General features: G+C 37.5%; 1 protein-coding gene across 1 annotated transcript in view; it reads left to right on the top strand.

The window, feature by feature from the left end:
- WDR49 (WD repeat domain 49) overlaps positions 1-14528 on the top strand; it is a 141779-nt gene that overhangs the window by 58090 nt on the left and 69161 nt on the right. The window contains exon 7 of the mRNA XM_057737806.1: positions 8452-8685. Within this exon, the coding sequence (XP_057593789.1) occupies positions 8452-8685 (234 nt within the window). The remainder of the gene's footprint in view (positions 1-8451; positions 8686-14528) is intronic.

Genomic DNA, 14528 nt, shown 5'->3' with positions numbered 1-14528 from the left:
TAAATTTTTATGAAGTTGAGTCAAAGAAATGATTTTCTTTATGGCTCTGGTTTTGTACCTAGCTTAGGAACATGTTCCATACTTCTTATTTATAGAGGTGTTCTCCTTTCGTTTCTGCTAATACATTTTCTATTGTTGGGTTTTTTGTTTTTGGGGGGTTTTTTTTGCATTTAACTTTGCAGTTTGTTTTTGTGTAAAGTGTTTTTTTTCTATGGATGGCTATACAATATTTATTTTGAAAATTTTTTTTTTGAAAAATTTGTCTCCCTCATTGGTTTGAAGTTCCATTGTTATCATTTGAATTTCCATGTATACATGAATTTGTTTCTGGGTGCTTTATTCTTTCCTTTAGTCTATTTGTCTTTTCCTGCATAAATTCACCACTGTTTTAACCAGCATAGCTTTATTGTATGTTTTGATACCTGGTAGAGAAATTCCTACTACTGTTTTTTGTTTGTTTATTCTGTCTTTTAATTTTAACAATCCTCAGGCAGTTTATCCTTCTAAGTAAACATTAGGATCAGTATTCATGTTTCATGAAAAACTGTATTGATTTTTGGATTGGATTTCCATTGAATCTGATTCGTAACATCTTTTAAATATTGAGAAATTACACCCTGTATTTACCCATTTATTCATTCTTTTAACTGTCAGAAAAATTGCACACAAACTTCCCATTCCTTGTTGAGGTTTTTCCTTCATATTTCAGGAGGCATCTTACCATAGCCTTGACTTCCATGGAGGTGTTTATAGTGGGGTGTTCCCACTTTTTATATAACCTATTTAGTTTTCAAATTTAACAATTTTTTTTTTCTAAAACATCTTTTAACTGCCTGGTAATTTTGTAGGCTCTTTTGTTGTTTGCTCGTTTGGGGGATTTTTGACTTTTAGCTCTTTAAGTTCATATTAGTTACTGCATTTTCTTATCAAATAATTCTCATACCTGGAGTCCTTGGTGATCCAAATTTGATATTTGTTGTTTTTGTGATTCTCCCTCATGGTGACTTGTTTCCTCTTTATGTTTGTTTATCTTCTCTTGTTACCTCATTTTTTGCTGTTGCTAAACTACAGGCATTCTGAGGAATGAAACTGAAAATGTTTTCCTCCAGAGAAGATTTGTGTTTGTTTCTGCAGAATAGAAATGAGGAACACTACTGTCTTGAGGCTACGGCATTTTCCTTTTCCGTTGTCCTTCTAATTGAATAGTCTCGCCTCAGTGCCTCCGCCTTGCTGCTGGTCCCAGGCTTAGGCTCCTGGTTTTAATCTCTTCATGTATGCCTACCGTTCACTCTCTCCATCTTAAGTTTGCTCCTTTTTGCCTCATTCTTCTTTTGGACCTGTGGAGATTGTCCCCAATCCCTAGAGGTCCAGCCACACAGCAGAAATTATGTTTTATTCAGAGTTGTTGTTCTTTGTTAGCTGGAAGGCCTCCTGCAAAAACCTGGTCTGCAGTGATACTTGAACCAGAGTTCTCTTGTTTTAACTGGTTTTCACTTACTTTCTTCAAAGCAGTTGTTAGTATAAATATTGAGTTAAAAAAGAAAGAAAGAAATTTAAAGCATTTAGGTTTACCTTGTGAAATAAAAGAGGAACAGTGATTTTTGAAAGACCAAGTTAGAAAACTTCTGTTTAAAGATTGTGAAAAATTCTGTTATGTTTTTCAGTGTTATGTGAGTAGTGATAATGGCAAAAGATCAATTTCACTGAAATTTTAAAATTCCCCAAATGAGCTTTTGTTCTGAAAAAAAAAGAGCCATTTAAATGAAATGTTGATATTAGTTAAATTTATTGCCAAACTTGAACTGGGAAGTTAATGAGATTTTTGGAGAACAATTCATAGTGTTAGAAACGTTTTAACTTTTTCAAGGTCAATGAGAGAAAACACAAACAGATACAAGAGAAATCTGTGTCTTAGAGCTGTATGTCTTCTCTCATTTTTGTTGAAAAGAATGAAGAAAAAAGAAGATGATAATGGCTATGGTAACAATTTAAAGATGAGGAGCACAAGAGAAGATTTTAACTTCCAGCTAATATTTTAAGTTGGACCTCAGTCCTGAGGAAAAAACGTCAAAAATATTTCTTAAAGGAAGCTTTGTTATATGACTTTAACATAAAAACATTAGCTGAGGTATTCAGTAGAATACTTTTGCTAGCATATATCATGTCAAACAAAATTGCCTTTAAGCATTCACTGATTATGCCTTTGTGGATCATCCAAAGGCTTAAGTTCTAAATAAATAGACTTGTTAATACTTAAAGGTATATTCAGGAGAGACAGTGCCCTCAGTTTCTGTTATCCTATTATCTGCAAGTAGGCTATCCATTTTTGTGGATTATCCCAGAGAGCTGAGCAGCTGCACCGCTATCTTCAAACTCCCCTGGAGATATGTACTCTCTCTCTCTTTTTTTCTTATGTCATTTTATATCTACGCCCTACAGGATGGCAGGAGTTAGTAGCAAATGTTTGATGCAGCCAAACAAGCCTTATTTTAATACAGTTGTCTAAGTCTGTCTTCTACTTTTCCCTCAATTTTATATCATTATTAGGAAACTATGAATCTTTTTTCCTCCTAACTACTTTGAATTAAATTTGGACATGATGCCAATATGTAAATAATGCTGATTTGGTTTTAAAAAGTGCACTGAAATCAGAGTCTCTTTCCATCCATACATCTATTTGTGTACCCACGCATCCATGAAGTCACCCATTTATAAATCTAATATTTATAGGATGAAGGAAAAGTTTTGTTTATTTACTTATTATAGTTTATTATGCCTATGTGAAATGATTCTGTCCGTCTCTGGCAGAGGGGCAGGAAGAAATTCTTCAGTAAAATTAGACTACATTTCTTTAGCCCAATCTTCACAGTGCGCCTTCTTGAAATTGCTTCAATTGTTGTTATTTTGGAATCTATGGGTGGACTGAACAATTTCAGTACATTCCAGACAAAATTGACAGAATTTCAGAGCTGGCAGGGGCCCCTTCTCTAATAAAGGTGAGGAAATGGAGAAGTAATAGATACTTAAGCTGGCAGACCTGAGTAGTATTAAAACTAGTATTGGACTGTCTGGAGTCTGGAGTCTCAATCCACTGGTTTGTAGTGCTAGTGTATATGAATAGTACAGCATTTGTTTTTATAATCCTGCAGGATTAAGTGGGTAACTGTGGAAACAAGATGAACATTAAGTAGAAAAATGTCTTCATCTTCATGTGAAAAGGTAAATTTTGCCTTGATATAAAATCACAAGCTTGGGTACTTAGTCCTCCTAATAATATAAACATGGAGATTGAAATAAAGAGCCCCTATATAAACCATTTCAAGGACTAGACTTAGTAAATCTGAGTTTGGACAAGCATCACAAGTTCTCAGGTATCGTGATGAGAATAGAAAGTACAGTTTAGATGAAAATTTATGGAAAATATAAATTAAAAAATAATCAGTTAATTATAATTTTTAAGCCTGGATGTTTGTCAATTTCTTTAGTTTTCTTACTGGGAATAAAGGAAACATCTTTAGGATATCTGGAATGGAAAACTATATTAAATAAACTCCTTCCTGAAATATGGCCTAATTCTATTCTAGAAGCCAACTTGAATATAAAAAAGGAGGAAAATCAAGGATTCTCATATAATAACTAGATATTTAAGTGACATTTTGCAACAGGACTTGACTAATAAAATAGAATTAATGTGAGATATTTTTCATGATTAAAAAGATATAGGCTGATTAGGGGAGTACAATTATCTGGTTTAAAGCCAAGCCACATGATATTACTGATTAAGCTGAGAGAAAGATATCTTGTTCAAGGAGATTAGCATTGACCTTAAAACCAAGTTTAGAATTTATAGTACAGTACAATGGAAATACTTTGGAAATTAAAAAAAAAAAACAAAAACTGAAAATTAATGCCTGAGCCCCATCCTCAGAGAGTCTGATTATTTGGTTTGGGGAAAGGCCCCAGACATAAGCAATTTCTAAAGCATCACAGGTGTTTCTGTTGTCAGGATTAAGAACCACTAATATAGAATGTGGGAGTGTAAGAAAAATTAAAAAACAAATGGGAGGTCACATCCCATGACATGATCTCTGGGAGAACTGAAACACTGAAACACATGTTTATATATAAATGTTGTTGGCTTCGATTCTTAGCAGAAAAAAAAAATTAGAGAATTAAAGATGAAAGGGGACTTAGTAGGATCACTAATTATGAGAGTTAAGGGTTCTTCAAGGGAAGAAGGGAAAGAAGAAAAGTAAAAGTTAATTTTAAGAAAGATTAATGAATATACATATTTGATTTTAAAAAAGCACCTCTAGTTTTAATTGCTAATAGCAAGAACTCTCCTGTCGTAGAGTAGAGGTTATCACTCATCTATTTTTAATTTTGCATTTAATTTATGTGACTAAATGTCAATGAAATATTGAAGTCTGTGTAAATGCTTTGAACAACATGTGAAAAATGATTCTGGGGAAATTATAGTCCATTAATACTGTTGAGTTATTGTTAATCTATACTCAACCATGCCCCAGATTATTTTTCTGAAATGAAGTTAATTTCAGCTTTTTAGAGAGAAGTCCATACCAAACAGACAGGATTTTGAACAATGAGGACATGACTGTTAAGTTATGTGAGTGTTTGAGAATGATCCAGATGTGTCTAATCTTGTGGCTTTAACCTTCAAAATGATAGTTTATCCATCCTATTTATATTGAGAACACTTTGAAATATACTTGCAAGTCTTAATTCACGTAGAATTTATATTTTTGAGGATAAACATTTTCTGGAGAGTTGCCAGAATGTTTTAAATAAAAATAGTAAGGTTTAAGAACTAGAGTAAGTAATTTAATAAAAAATTCTTGCCAAGAAAACCCAATTTACTTTATAAATGTATATTCTTGGGGTTAGAGGGATTGGTAATGCTGTTTATCTGGTAGGATTTGACTAGGTCAGTGTAAGTTTGTGTTAGTAAACGGAGAGGTTACCCTACACATCAAATATGCTCATTTCCGCAAGATGTTTGAAAAAGTCTCATAAAATTTCACTGTGAATTAGATGAGATCGGCAATTGGGTAAATAACCATATAGAAGTGAGGCAAGCTTTTTTATGGAAGTGTTGTGTTTTTGGACTTATCCTAGCTAAAAATTATCAGTGGGCTGGATAAAAATATAATTATTAGATGAACCACAACCTTCGACAGATTAAGAGAATATGTATTGACCATCTACTGCATTCCCTGGGATGTGTGGACAAATCAGGGAGGAATTATCAATATAATAGAATTAGGATTCAAAATTATATCCTTACCCTTTGAAACTAGAAAAATCCTAGTTTTTGAAGGTAGGATGGTAGATGTCTGGCTTGATTATTTGTTCATGGGAATGAGATTTAGAGTTTTGTTCAGTCAGGACATCAAGGTAAGGGCAGTGCATGTTGCAGTGGCTTAATCAGCTCATGTATAAAATATAGACTGCTTTAAAGAAGTCACCCTGCCTGTAACAGTGGTTAGGACACACCTGAAATATTGGCTCAATTCTGAGCACTTTGCTTAAACAGGTCCTTGAGGACCCTAATGTGTTCATCTTACATATTGGTGAGTAGAGAGATAGTCTTATACTGACAGTGTAAGTAATGTGTAAGCGTGTTATTTTAAAGCAGAATAACAATAGGACTAAAAAAATACAATATTTAGATTGGGGCAATGGGAAGAGAAAGGGAGAAAATGAGTGTGAGTAACTGCATTTCTTTCAGAGGAGAGTGTCACTCAATGTATGAATAATATATGCTATGTTCACACACACACACACACACACACACACACAGCCATTATTTGGTGTTATGGAGAAAACTGTAACTCAGAAAGAGTTAAAGAAAGCTATCTCTGAGGAGCAGGACTTGGGGTTGAGAGGGATGGGTTGGGGAAAACGCCCTTCTGTGCTGTTGGATTTTACACCATGGACATATTATATTTTTTTAAAACAAAACAAAACAAGGCTGGATGACCATCCTCTCTGTAGAGAAAGTGAAAAAAAAAAAAAAAAAGACAAAGTGAGAGAATTAAGAGGCTGCCATGGTGGAATGGTTTCTAAAGACGATGTTATGATGCTGAAGGAACTGGAGTAATTTACCATGGGCAAGAGGTGTATGAAGAGGGTTACGTAGATGTATGAAAAGAGAGTAGGATAGAATCAAAAGGTAGAAGAGGATGTCTTTGGCTGATCACAATGATTACTCTAAGAATTCCTATCCCATGGAATCCCAGGATCTGTATAGGAGATGTGTGTGTCTATGTATCCAAAGAAATTGTATAGAGGACTTCCCTGGTGGTGCAGTGGTTAAGATTCCACCTGCCAATGCTGGGGACATGGGTTCGATCCCTGGTCTGGGAAGATCCCACACGCCGCGGAGCAACTAAGCCCGTGCACTGCAACTACAGAGCCTGTGCTCTAGAGCCCACAAGCCACAACTTTTGAGCCCGTGAGCCACAACTATTGATGCCACGTGCCACAACTTCTGAAGCCCAGGCATCTAGAGCCTGCGCTCCACAACAAGAGAAGCCATTGCAATGAGAAGCCCATGCACCACAATGAGAAAATGCACCCGCTCCCCACAATTAGAGAAAGCTCGCGCGCAGCAGCAAAGGTTCAACCCAGCCAATAAATATATAAATAAATTTATAAAAAGAAGGGAAAGAAAAGAAATTATATGGAAAATTGTGTGCATGTATGGGTATGTGCATTTAGGAGAAGGGGATAGATCATCGTTTTTCAAATGATTTTTCCCCCCAAAGGAGTAAATGATTTAAAATAGGTTAAAAACTACAGGATCACCTGCCTTATGGAGTAATAAACACTTGTTTAAACAGAGGCCATTTTTTATAGATAATTTAGAAATAATTCTCACACAGGATAAGATGCACTAGTTTATTTGAAAGAAACTTTTCTGCTCTCAGGTTCTAATATTTATGTAATAAAAAGAATAAAATACATTTAATGATAAAAATACATTTATTGAACACTTACTACACACTGGTCATCATGCTAAATGCTTGACATGGGCTCTCATTCAATATTCATAGCATCAGATTAGGTAGGTACCACATCAAAAACTCAGAGAGACAAAGAAACTCACTAGAGGTCGCCCTGCAGTAAGGGACAGAGTCAAGATCAGAACCCAAGAAGTCTGGCCCTAGAGCTGGCCCACTGGCCCCTTTTGGAGGGGTTTTTCACTGTCTTCACTCTGACTCTCTCTCACTGCCCTGTGTTAATTCTGCACCATGACTGACAGTGGCAACCCTGGCATTTGCAAAGCTGCTCTTCCCATTTCCTTCAGTGTTTATCTGGTTCCATCTGCATGTCATTTTTTGTGTCTTAATTGTCTGTGTTTTATCTGAACTTGATTTCAATTAATGGGCCTTTTATTTCACAGAAATATATACCTATATTATCTATCTAATCTATCATCTATCTATATCTGTCTATCTAATCTATCACCTATCTATGATCTATCTACCAATCATCTATCTATCTAATCATCTATCATCTATCATCTATCTCCCTATCTATATCTATCATCTATCTATCTATCTATCTATCATCTATCATCTCTCATCTATCTCCCTATCTATGTCTATCTATATCTATCATCTATCATCTATCTATCTAATCATCTATCTATCTATCATCTATCATATCTATCTATCTATCTATCTATCTATCTATCTATCTATCTATCTAATCTATCATCTTATCTATCGGAAGAGACTGTATTTGTTTTCTATTGTTACCGTGACGGATTTACAACAAACTCAGTGGTTAGAAACAACACACCTTTTATGTTTTGTAGGTTAGAATTTCAGCCTGGGTGTCACTGGGCTAAAATCAAGGTGCTTGCAGGGCTGACTTCTTTTCTGGAGGCTCTGGGAGAGAATCCTTTTCTTTGTCTTTTCCAGCTCCCCTGGTTCGTGGTCCCCTTTCTTCAACCTCAAAGCCAGGAACACTAGATAGAGTCCATCTTACATCCCATCACTCTGATCTCTCTTGTGCTTACATTGAACTTGCCCAAATCAACCAGAATAATCTCCCCATCCAAAGGCTTTAATTTCTGACATCTGCAAAATCTCTTTTGCCATGTAAGATAGCATATTCACATTTTCCGAAGATTAGGACATGGGCATCTCTAAAGACAGTTATTCTACCTAGCAAAGCACATACTAAATGCAGGCACTTTTCTGGGGACTGAGACAAAACACAGTCCCTTCCCTAGAAGATTACAATTGAGGAGCTATTGAAACAGAGAAGGGAAATACAAAAAATACATGCTATGAGAGCAGGGTGAACAATTACAGCACTACGGAGTGTCTGCCTGGGGTTAAGGGTGAGCTAGAGAAAATTTGGCTAAAAAATTAAAGTTATTCTTGAGATATTCATATGACTTTATTACTTTTCATACAGGTTTTGAGACTCTGGGATATTCAGCACCAGCTGTCCATCCAGAGGATAGCTTGTTCTTTCCCCAAAAGTCAGGACTTCAGATGTCTCTTCCACTTTGATGAAGCCCATGGACGACTTTTCATCTCATTTAATAACCAGCTAGCATTGCTGGCAATGAAAACTGAAGCCAGCAAGAGGGTGAAAAGCCACAAGAAAGCAGTCACTTGTGTGCTTTACAGTTCAGTCTTAAAGCAGGTAATGATGCTTTTCTGTCACTCTCCTAACATGTCCCCACATCCAGAGGCTCATTTCCTTAATTCAATCTAAAGTCAAATATAGAAAAAGAAAGGTAGGAAAGAAATGGTTTAATAGCTATGTGCTTTTCTGCAATAATGTGTATTTAGGTGGATTTGAAGAGTGATTTCATTTTCAACCAGTGACCATAGCAGCACGGATAGAGTTACTAGGAGGAAGTATTCCAGCTAAAACAAACACAACATGGAATGTAATTGAACTTATCTTTGTTACCCGCTAGTTTGGGTCTTGATGCCAAATGCAAGTGAACCTGGCTGTAAAATTCCCTTTTATGAACACCATCCTCCTGCATCCCTGTGGAAAGATCTGAAATATGCATGAAATGTAATTAGCAAAGATCCATTTTGCAGGCATAGTTTAGGCGAGTGGCTCACAGTGGCAGCCCAGAATGTATTCATAATAAAATGATTCAGTTAAATGTGGTGCCACTTGGTATGCAGTGCAAGTGTTGTTTGTCTCCCTCCCACGTTAATGACGCTTTGCAGCCTTTGCTTATGGGAGCGCTCCCTGCATGCCAATGAGGAAGCGGGCTCCTCTGGAGCGGAGATTCCGCATGGACCACAGTCCTTCTTAGAGGACAGGGAGGGCCAGCCTGTGGGCATCGCGGAGCAAGTGGGCACCCGTGGAGCTTAGTCTGCCGCCGTGATCACCTCAGGCCTGACAGTCACAGCACAGCAGGAGCCAAGCAGACAGTCAGTATCCAGCTTGCGGCCAATTAAACAATAACTCCAGCCCATCCTTTCTTTCCTTTCTGCATAAGCTTCTGCATCCACACAGAAATGAGTAGCTCAGATTGTGTGCAAGGGGAGGAGAGCCCTTTGTTAATAAATGAGTAGCGTGTCATGTCACTACTTCAAACACTCTGTTTTCTGGTTATTCTAGGAGATAAAAGTCCTTTACAAAACGATCCATTTTGAGTTCCATCTGCAGGGGAAACATTCCCCGTAAATGTTTTACTGAACTTTATGAAGGCAACCAGTGAATTCGGCTCCCTGGTGGCCACTGAGAGATGTATTTGTTTCCAGGAGAACATTCTGCTAATTGAGATCTGCAAAGTTAAAGCACGGTTTGTGCATAGATGTTATGCTCTTATATTGCCCGACCATAAGATGAGCAGTTTTCCATGAGCGATTCAGGAAATAGGACACAAAGGAGGTCTGGAATCTTCCACTTGGAACATGAAGATAAAGCCAAGATAACACAAGGACATGCAAGTTACAGGCAACAGTAGACTATGCACATATGGAATATTATGTAGAAAGAACTCTGTACATATGAGTGGGATATTCATGCCTCTACTTATTTCTGCTGTTAAAAGTATAAATATTATAATTAAATGGAGTAATATGTGTGTAAAGCACATAGAGCTGTGTATCATACAGAAGTGTTTCCTATTATCAGCTAAGCTATAGAGAAACACTTTAACATTGTATAACATTCATAATTGTAAAAATATGTTGCAGTCGAGTACAAAGAAAACAGTATCGCCCACAGTCCCATCAGCCAGTGATGATTTATCATTTCAGAGTAATGAGACAAAACAAATAAAACAGTTTTGAACAAGCATCAGGTACCAGGAATGAGGGATCAAAGACCCACATACCACATAGTTTCTTTGCCCCTGTAGTTCAGGGAGACTGAGGTCGAGGGCATATTCCAGGAGCTCATTACTGGGCAGGTGCTCATTACAGGATTGTGGGGTGAAAGAAGGGGAGGCAGATACAAGACCAACTTACAAGGAAACAATGGAGTAGACTAAAATGAATACAGGAAAAAGCAAAGTGCTATTCTTAGAAACTGATCCATTCTGCCTGGGGCTGGGGTGGGTGACATTTCAGCAGAGCCCTGAAGTCTAGAGTGGGACCCTCTAAGAGGATAAGGAAGTAGTTCCAGACAGAAGGTACAATGTGGCCACTTGCAAAGGAGCTTGAGCACATACAGTGCATTTGTTTTTTCAGGGAGAGTGTTTATTCTGGTATGGCTAGTTTGGGGGCACTTAGCAAAAACTGTGGGACTTGAGGCAGTGAAGGGAGCTTAGAGCCAGATTGTGGAGGTCATTCACTCAATGTACCAAGTTCTAGTCTTGGAAAAATAAAATATGGGTTTGAGGTTAGAACAGCAATTCTCACAGCATGATCTCAGATCCCTGGGGAAGTCAAATCCTTTCAGCAGATCTTCAAGATCAAAACTATTTTCATCGTAATATTAATCTGTTTACTTTTTCCACTCTCATTATTTCATGAGTGTACAGTGGAATTTTCTAGAGGCTACATGATGAGTGACCACATCATTGCTCTGATGGCTAAAGGAATGTGTGCTTTTATACTGTTATGTTTTAACAATTTCTCAGTTTAAATTTCTAGTATGATAAATATATGTGTGTTTCTCTGTCTCTGTCTTTATCTCTGTTTCTACCACTATCTCTATCTCTATCTCTGTCTCTGTCTCCCACATAAGTAGAAGCTATTTGGATGCTTCAGTAATTTTTAATAGTGTAAAGGGATTCCGAGCTCAAAAGTTTTGAGAACCACTGAGTTAGAGAAATGAGAGTTCAAATATTGGGCAGACTACTTTTCGTGTCTAAGCTTCAGTTTACTGACTTTCAAATGTGTGTGTGTTGGAGGGTGGGGGCGGCACAGGCACAGACATAGTAATGGTAACACCAGATATCTCTGCAGCATTGCCTTACTGTATCCTGCCTCTCGGAGGCAGTCCTCCTTCTTCCCAGGTGACCAGCCCTAGCAAGGCTCTCCCGATCCCCCATACCTCTCAGGTCGAAGGGCGATGCTTTAGGACACCTCTTTTTCTTATTAATGTCTTGATATTTCTTTTTATTTTAAACCCATGTGTCACATGAAAGCAGGTATTGGGAAGAGTTGGAAAAGCGGAGGGCTTTGTTTCTGGCCTCTTGAGATGAGGAAGTGGTTTTTTTCTGCCCCATCTCTTCTCCACTATTGCAGTACCTGCTGGTAAACATTCAGTTCTGGGGCTCATCTCTGGTCCTCTCGGCATCTGAGGTCTCCAGGGACATCTCCTGCCATAACTCTCTCTCCCCCCTCTCTCTCTGTGGGTTACATTTCTAGCTGTTGTCCAGTTGAACACCTAGCTAAATTCTTACTTTCTCTCCTGTGTTTGGCGGAAGGGAAAGATCCTTATCTTTCACTTCTGTATTTTCCTACAACTCTCAGCACGCTTCTGAGCACCAATGGATATTCGATTCCTAGATTTGGTCAATTATTGCTATTTCTCATTCTAAGTTCAAAAGGAACCCATGCTTTTTCAGTCCACTCTTTGGTTATTTGGTGTGGTGTCTTTTTTTTAAATTAATTAATTAATCAATTTTATTTTTTGTTTATTGGCTGCATTGGGTCTTCGTTGCTGCGCGTGGGCTTTCTGTAGTTGCGGATAGCGGGGGCTACTCTTCATTGTAGTGCATGGGCTTCTTATTGCGGTGGCTTCTCTTGTTGTGGTGGCTTCTCTTGTTGCAGAGCACAGGCTCTAGGCATGCGGGCTTCAGCAGTTGCGGCATGTGGGCTTCAGCAGTTGCGGCATGTGGGCTCAATAGTTGTGGCTCACGGGCTTTAGAGCACAGGCTCAGTAGTTGTGGTGCACGGGCTTTTTTGCTCCGCAGCATGTGGGATCTTCCTGGAAGGGCTCAAACCTGTGTCCCCTTCATTGGCAGGCAGATTCTTACCCACTCTGCCACCAGGGAAGACCTGGTTCAGTGTCTTTTTGAAAGACTTTCCCTTTATCTGAATCTAATGAAAACCTTCCCTTCTGTTGTCATTTCAGCATGTTGCTGACACTTTATTATTATTTCATTCTATTTGGTCATTGGTGGGAACCTACCATTATTTCTACATGAAAGTGACATGGAATATTTCTGTGACTTTTCTTTATCTTCCTGCCTTTTGGTACCCTTGCATCCTAATCTAAGAAAGTGATGTTAAACCATGCAGAGCCTTTGAAAAGGAACCGCATGCTTCATTTCACCCAGCAAAGCTTGCCTTCACAGCTAGTGGCAGAACAAGTTGGGACAGGATGAGGGAGTCCCTGGAATGCACAATTTTGAAAGAATCAAAGTCACTCAATATCCTGGAGATAGTTCTAATGAACTATCTTTGCATAGAATTATTAAATAAAGCTTTTCTTAAAAACCCATGAACGTTGGGGAACTTTAAAAAATGTAGTTGTAGTTATTATATAAACAGGATTAGATAAAATTTCTGACATTTCTATGGCTCTCATCCTAATGATGTGGGTTTATGTATTTTTGTAAAATAGGGAATGTTTCAGTGTGCTTTGCATCTAGACATTTATCATCAGGCTAAATATGTAGGTATCATCAAATCTTAACAGACTGATGTTTACTATTTTTCTCATTGAAATAACTTATTTTTTGTAAAATATTACTCGCTTATTATAAGAAATTAATGCAATAAAGTTCAAATAAAGAATTAATATTGCTGAAATATCATCCACATGTTCTAAATATCTCTCTGTGCATAGACGATTTCACCTGGATATGGTTCTGTAAACTACTTTTTATTCTATAATGTACTGCAATTATTTCCTTGTACCTAAATGTAGATCTACTTCATCACTTTTAAAAGGCAGCTCAGTGTCCCATTGTATGTATGTATGTATCACAGTTTACTGGTCCATTTGCCTTGATGAGCATTTTGCTATCATGAATTTCTTTATGCGTAAATATATTCACATTCATGACTTTCTCTCTCTAAGGTAAAATCTTGAGAATGAATTTCTAGGTTAAAATGTATGCATATGAGATAATCTGATACACAAATTGCCTCCTGAATCTTACCATTTTACCCAATCTCTAAGAGTAAACATTAATCACATACATACAGAAAGAGACGTGTCAGACAGTGGCTGCCTGGCTGCCTCCAGCAGGACTCCTGAGATCTCTGACAGGGTTCCTGTGATTCAGCGTGGGATGTTGCCTTTGAAAATTTGAAGATTAGACCTTCTTTACCTTATCCAGAGTAGTGTTGTTTCCTGAGGACCAATCCTCTCACTCTCACAGGAAACATGATGCCAGTCATTCATTAAAAATGGGGCTGGGGTATAATTTTTTAGTGACAGTGCATCTCCTGTCCTCTTTTCTGCACACGATTTTTGGAGGAATTGAGATATTTGAGAATCTAACCAATTCAATTGGTAGTTCCTTTAGGAATTGTAAAATCTGAGCAGAGGGAAGTGGACAAGCTTGAGGGAAATTCATCTCCACCTTATAAGACATTATGGCTCTTTAGTGCTTATACTTAGGGCAAAATCAGTGAGTTTCTTCTTTGAACAGAATTGCTTGAACACTAATGAAAACTTTCTCTTTGCCTGCTTACTGCTGAGCTCCAAGTGACCTGTTTTCTGTTAATGTGGTCAGCTTAAGGCTGTCCTTGGTGACATGTCAATACTGAGGCTATGAGTTCTGGTCATTTGATGGAGACGTGGTAAATACCCTTGTCTTAAGGTTAAATCAAAATACACACACACACACACACACACATGCCCAAGTGTTTATTTAAATGTGATTACTTGAAAGAAATAACACATTTCAGTGTCATAAAACTCAAAAAGACAAAGGGTATACAGTGAAAATTTTATCTTATCCCTGTTTCTACCTACCAGTTTCCTTTCCTGGAGGCAACCAGTTCATGAGATCCATGAGCACCCTTTAGGGACTGTTGTATTCATACACAAGTAAATATGTACACTCACTTTTAAATAGATGTATATAATAATATATGTGGGTAATAATATAC

Source organism: Hippopotamus amphibius, chromosome 6 (assembly GCF_030028045.1).
Source record: "Hippopotamus amphibius kiboko isolate mHipAmp2 chromosome 6, mHipAmp2.hap2, whole genome shotgun sequence".
NCBI lineage: Eukaryota > Metazoa > Chordata > Mammalia > Artiodactyla > Hippopotamidae > Hippopotamus > Hippopotamus amphibius.
This window is presented reverse-complemented; position numbering and strand designations above follow the sequence as displayed.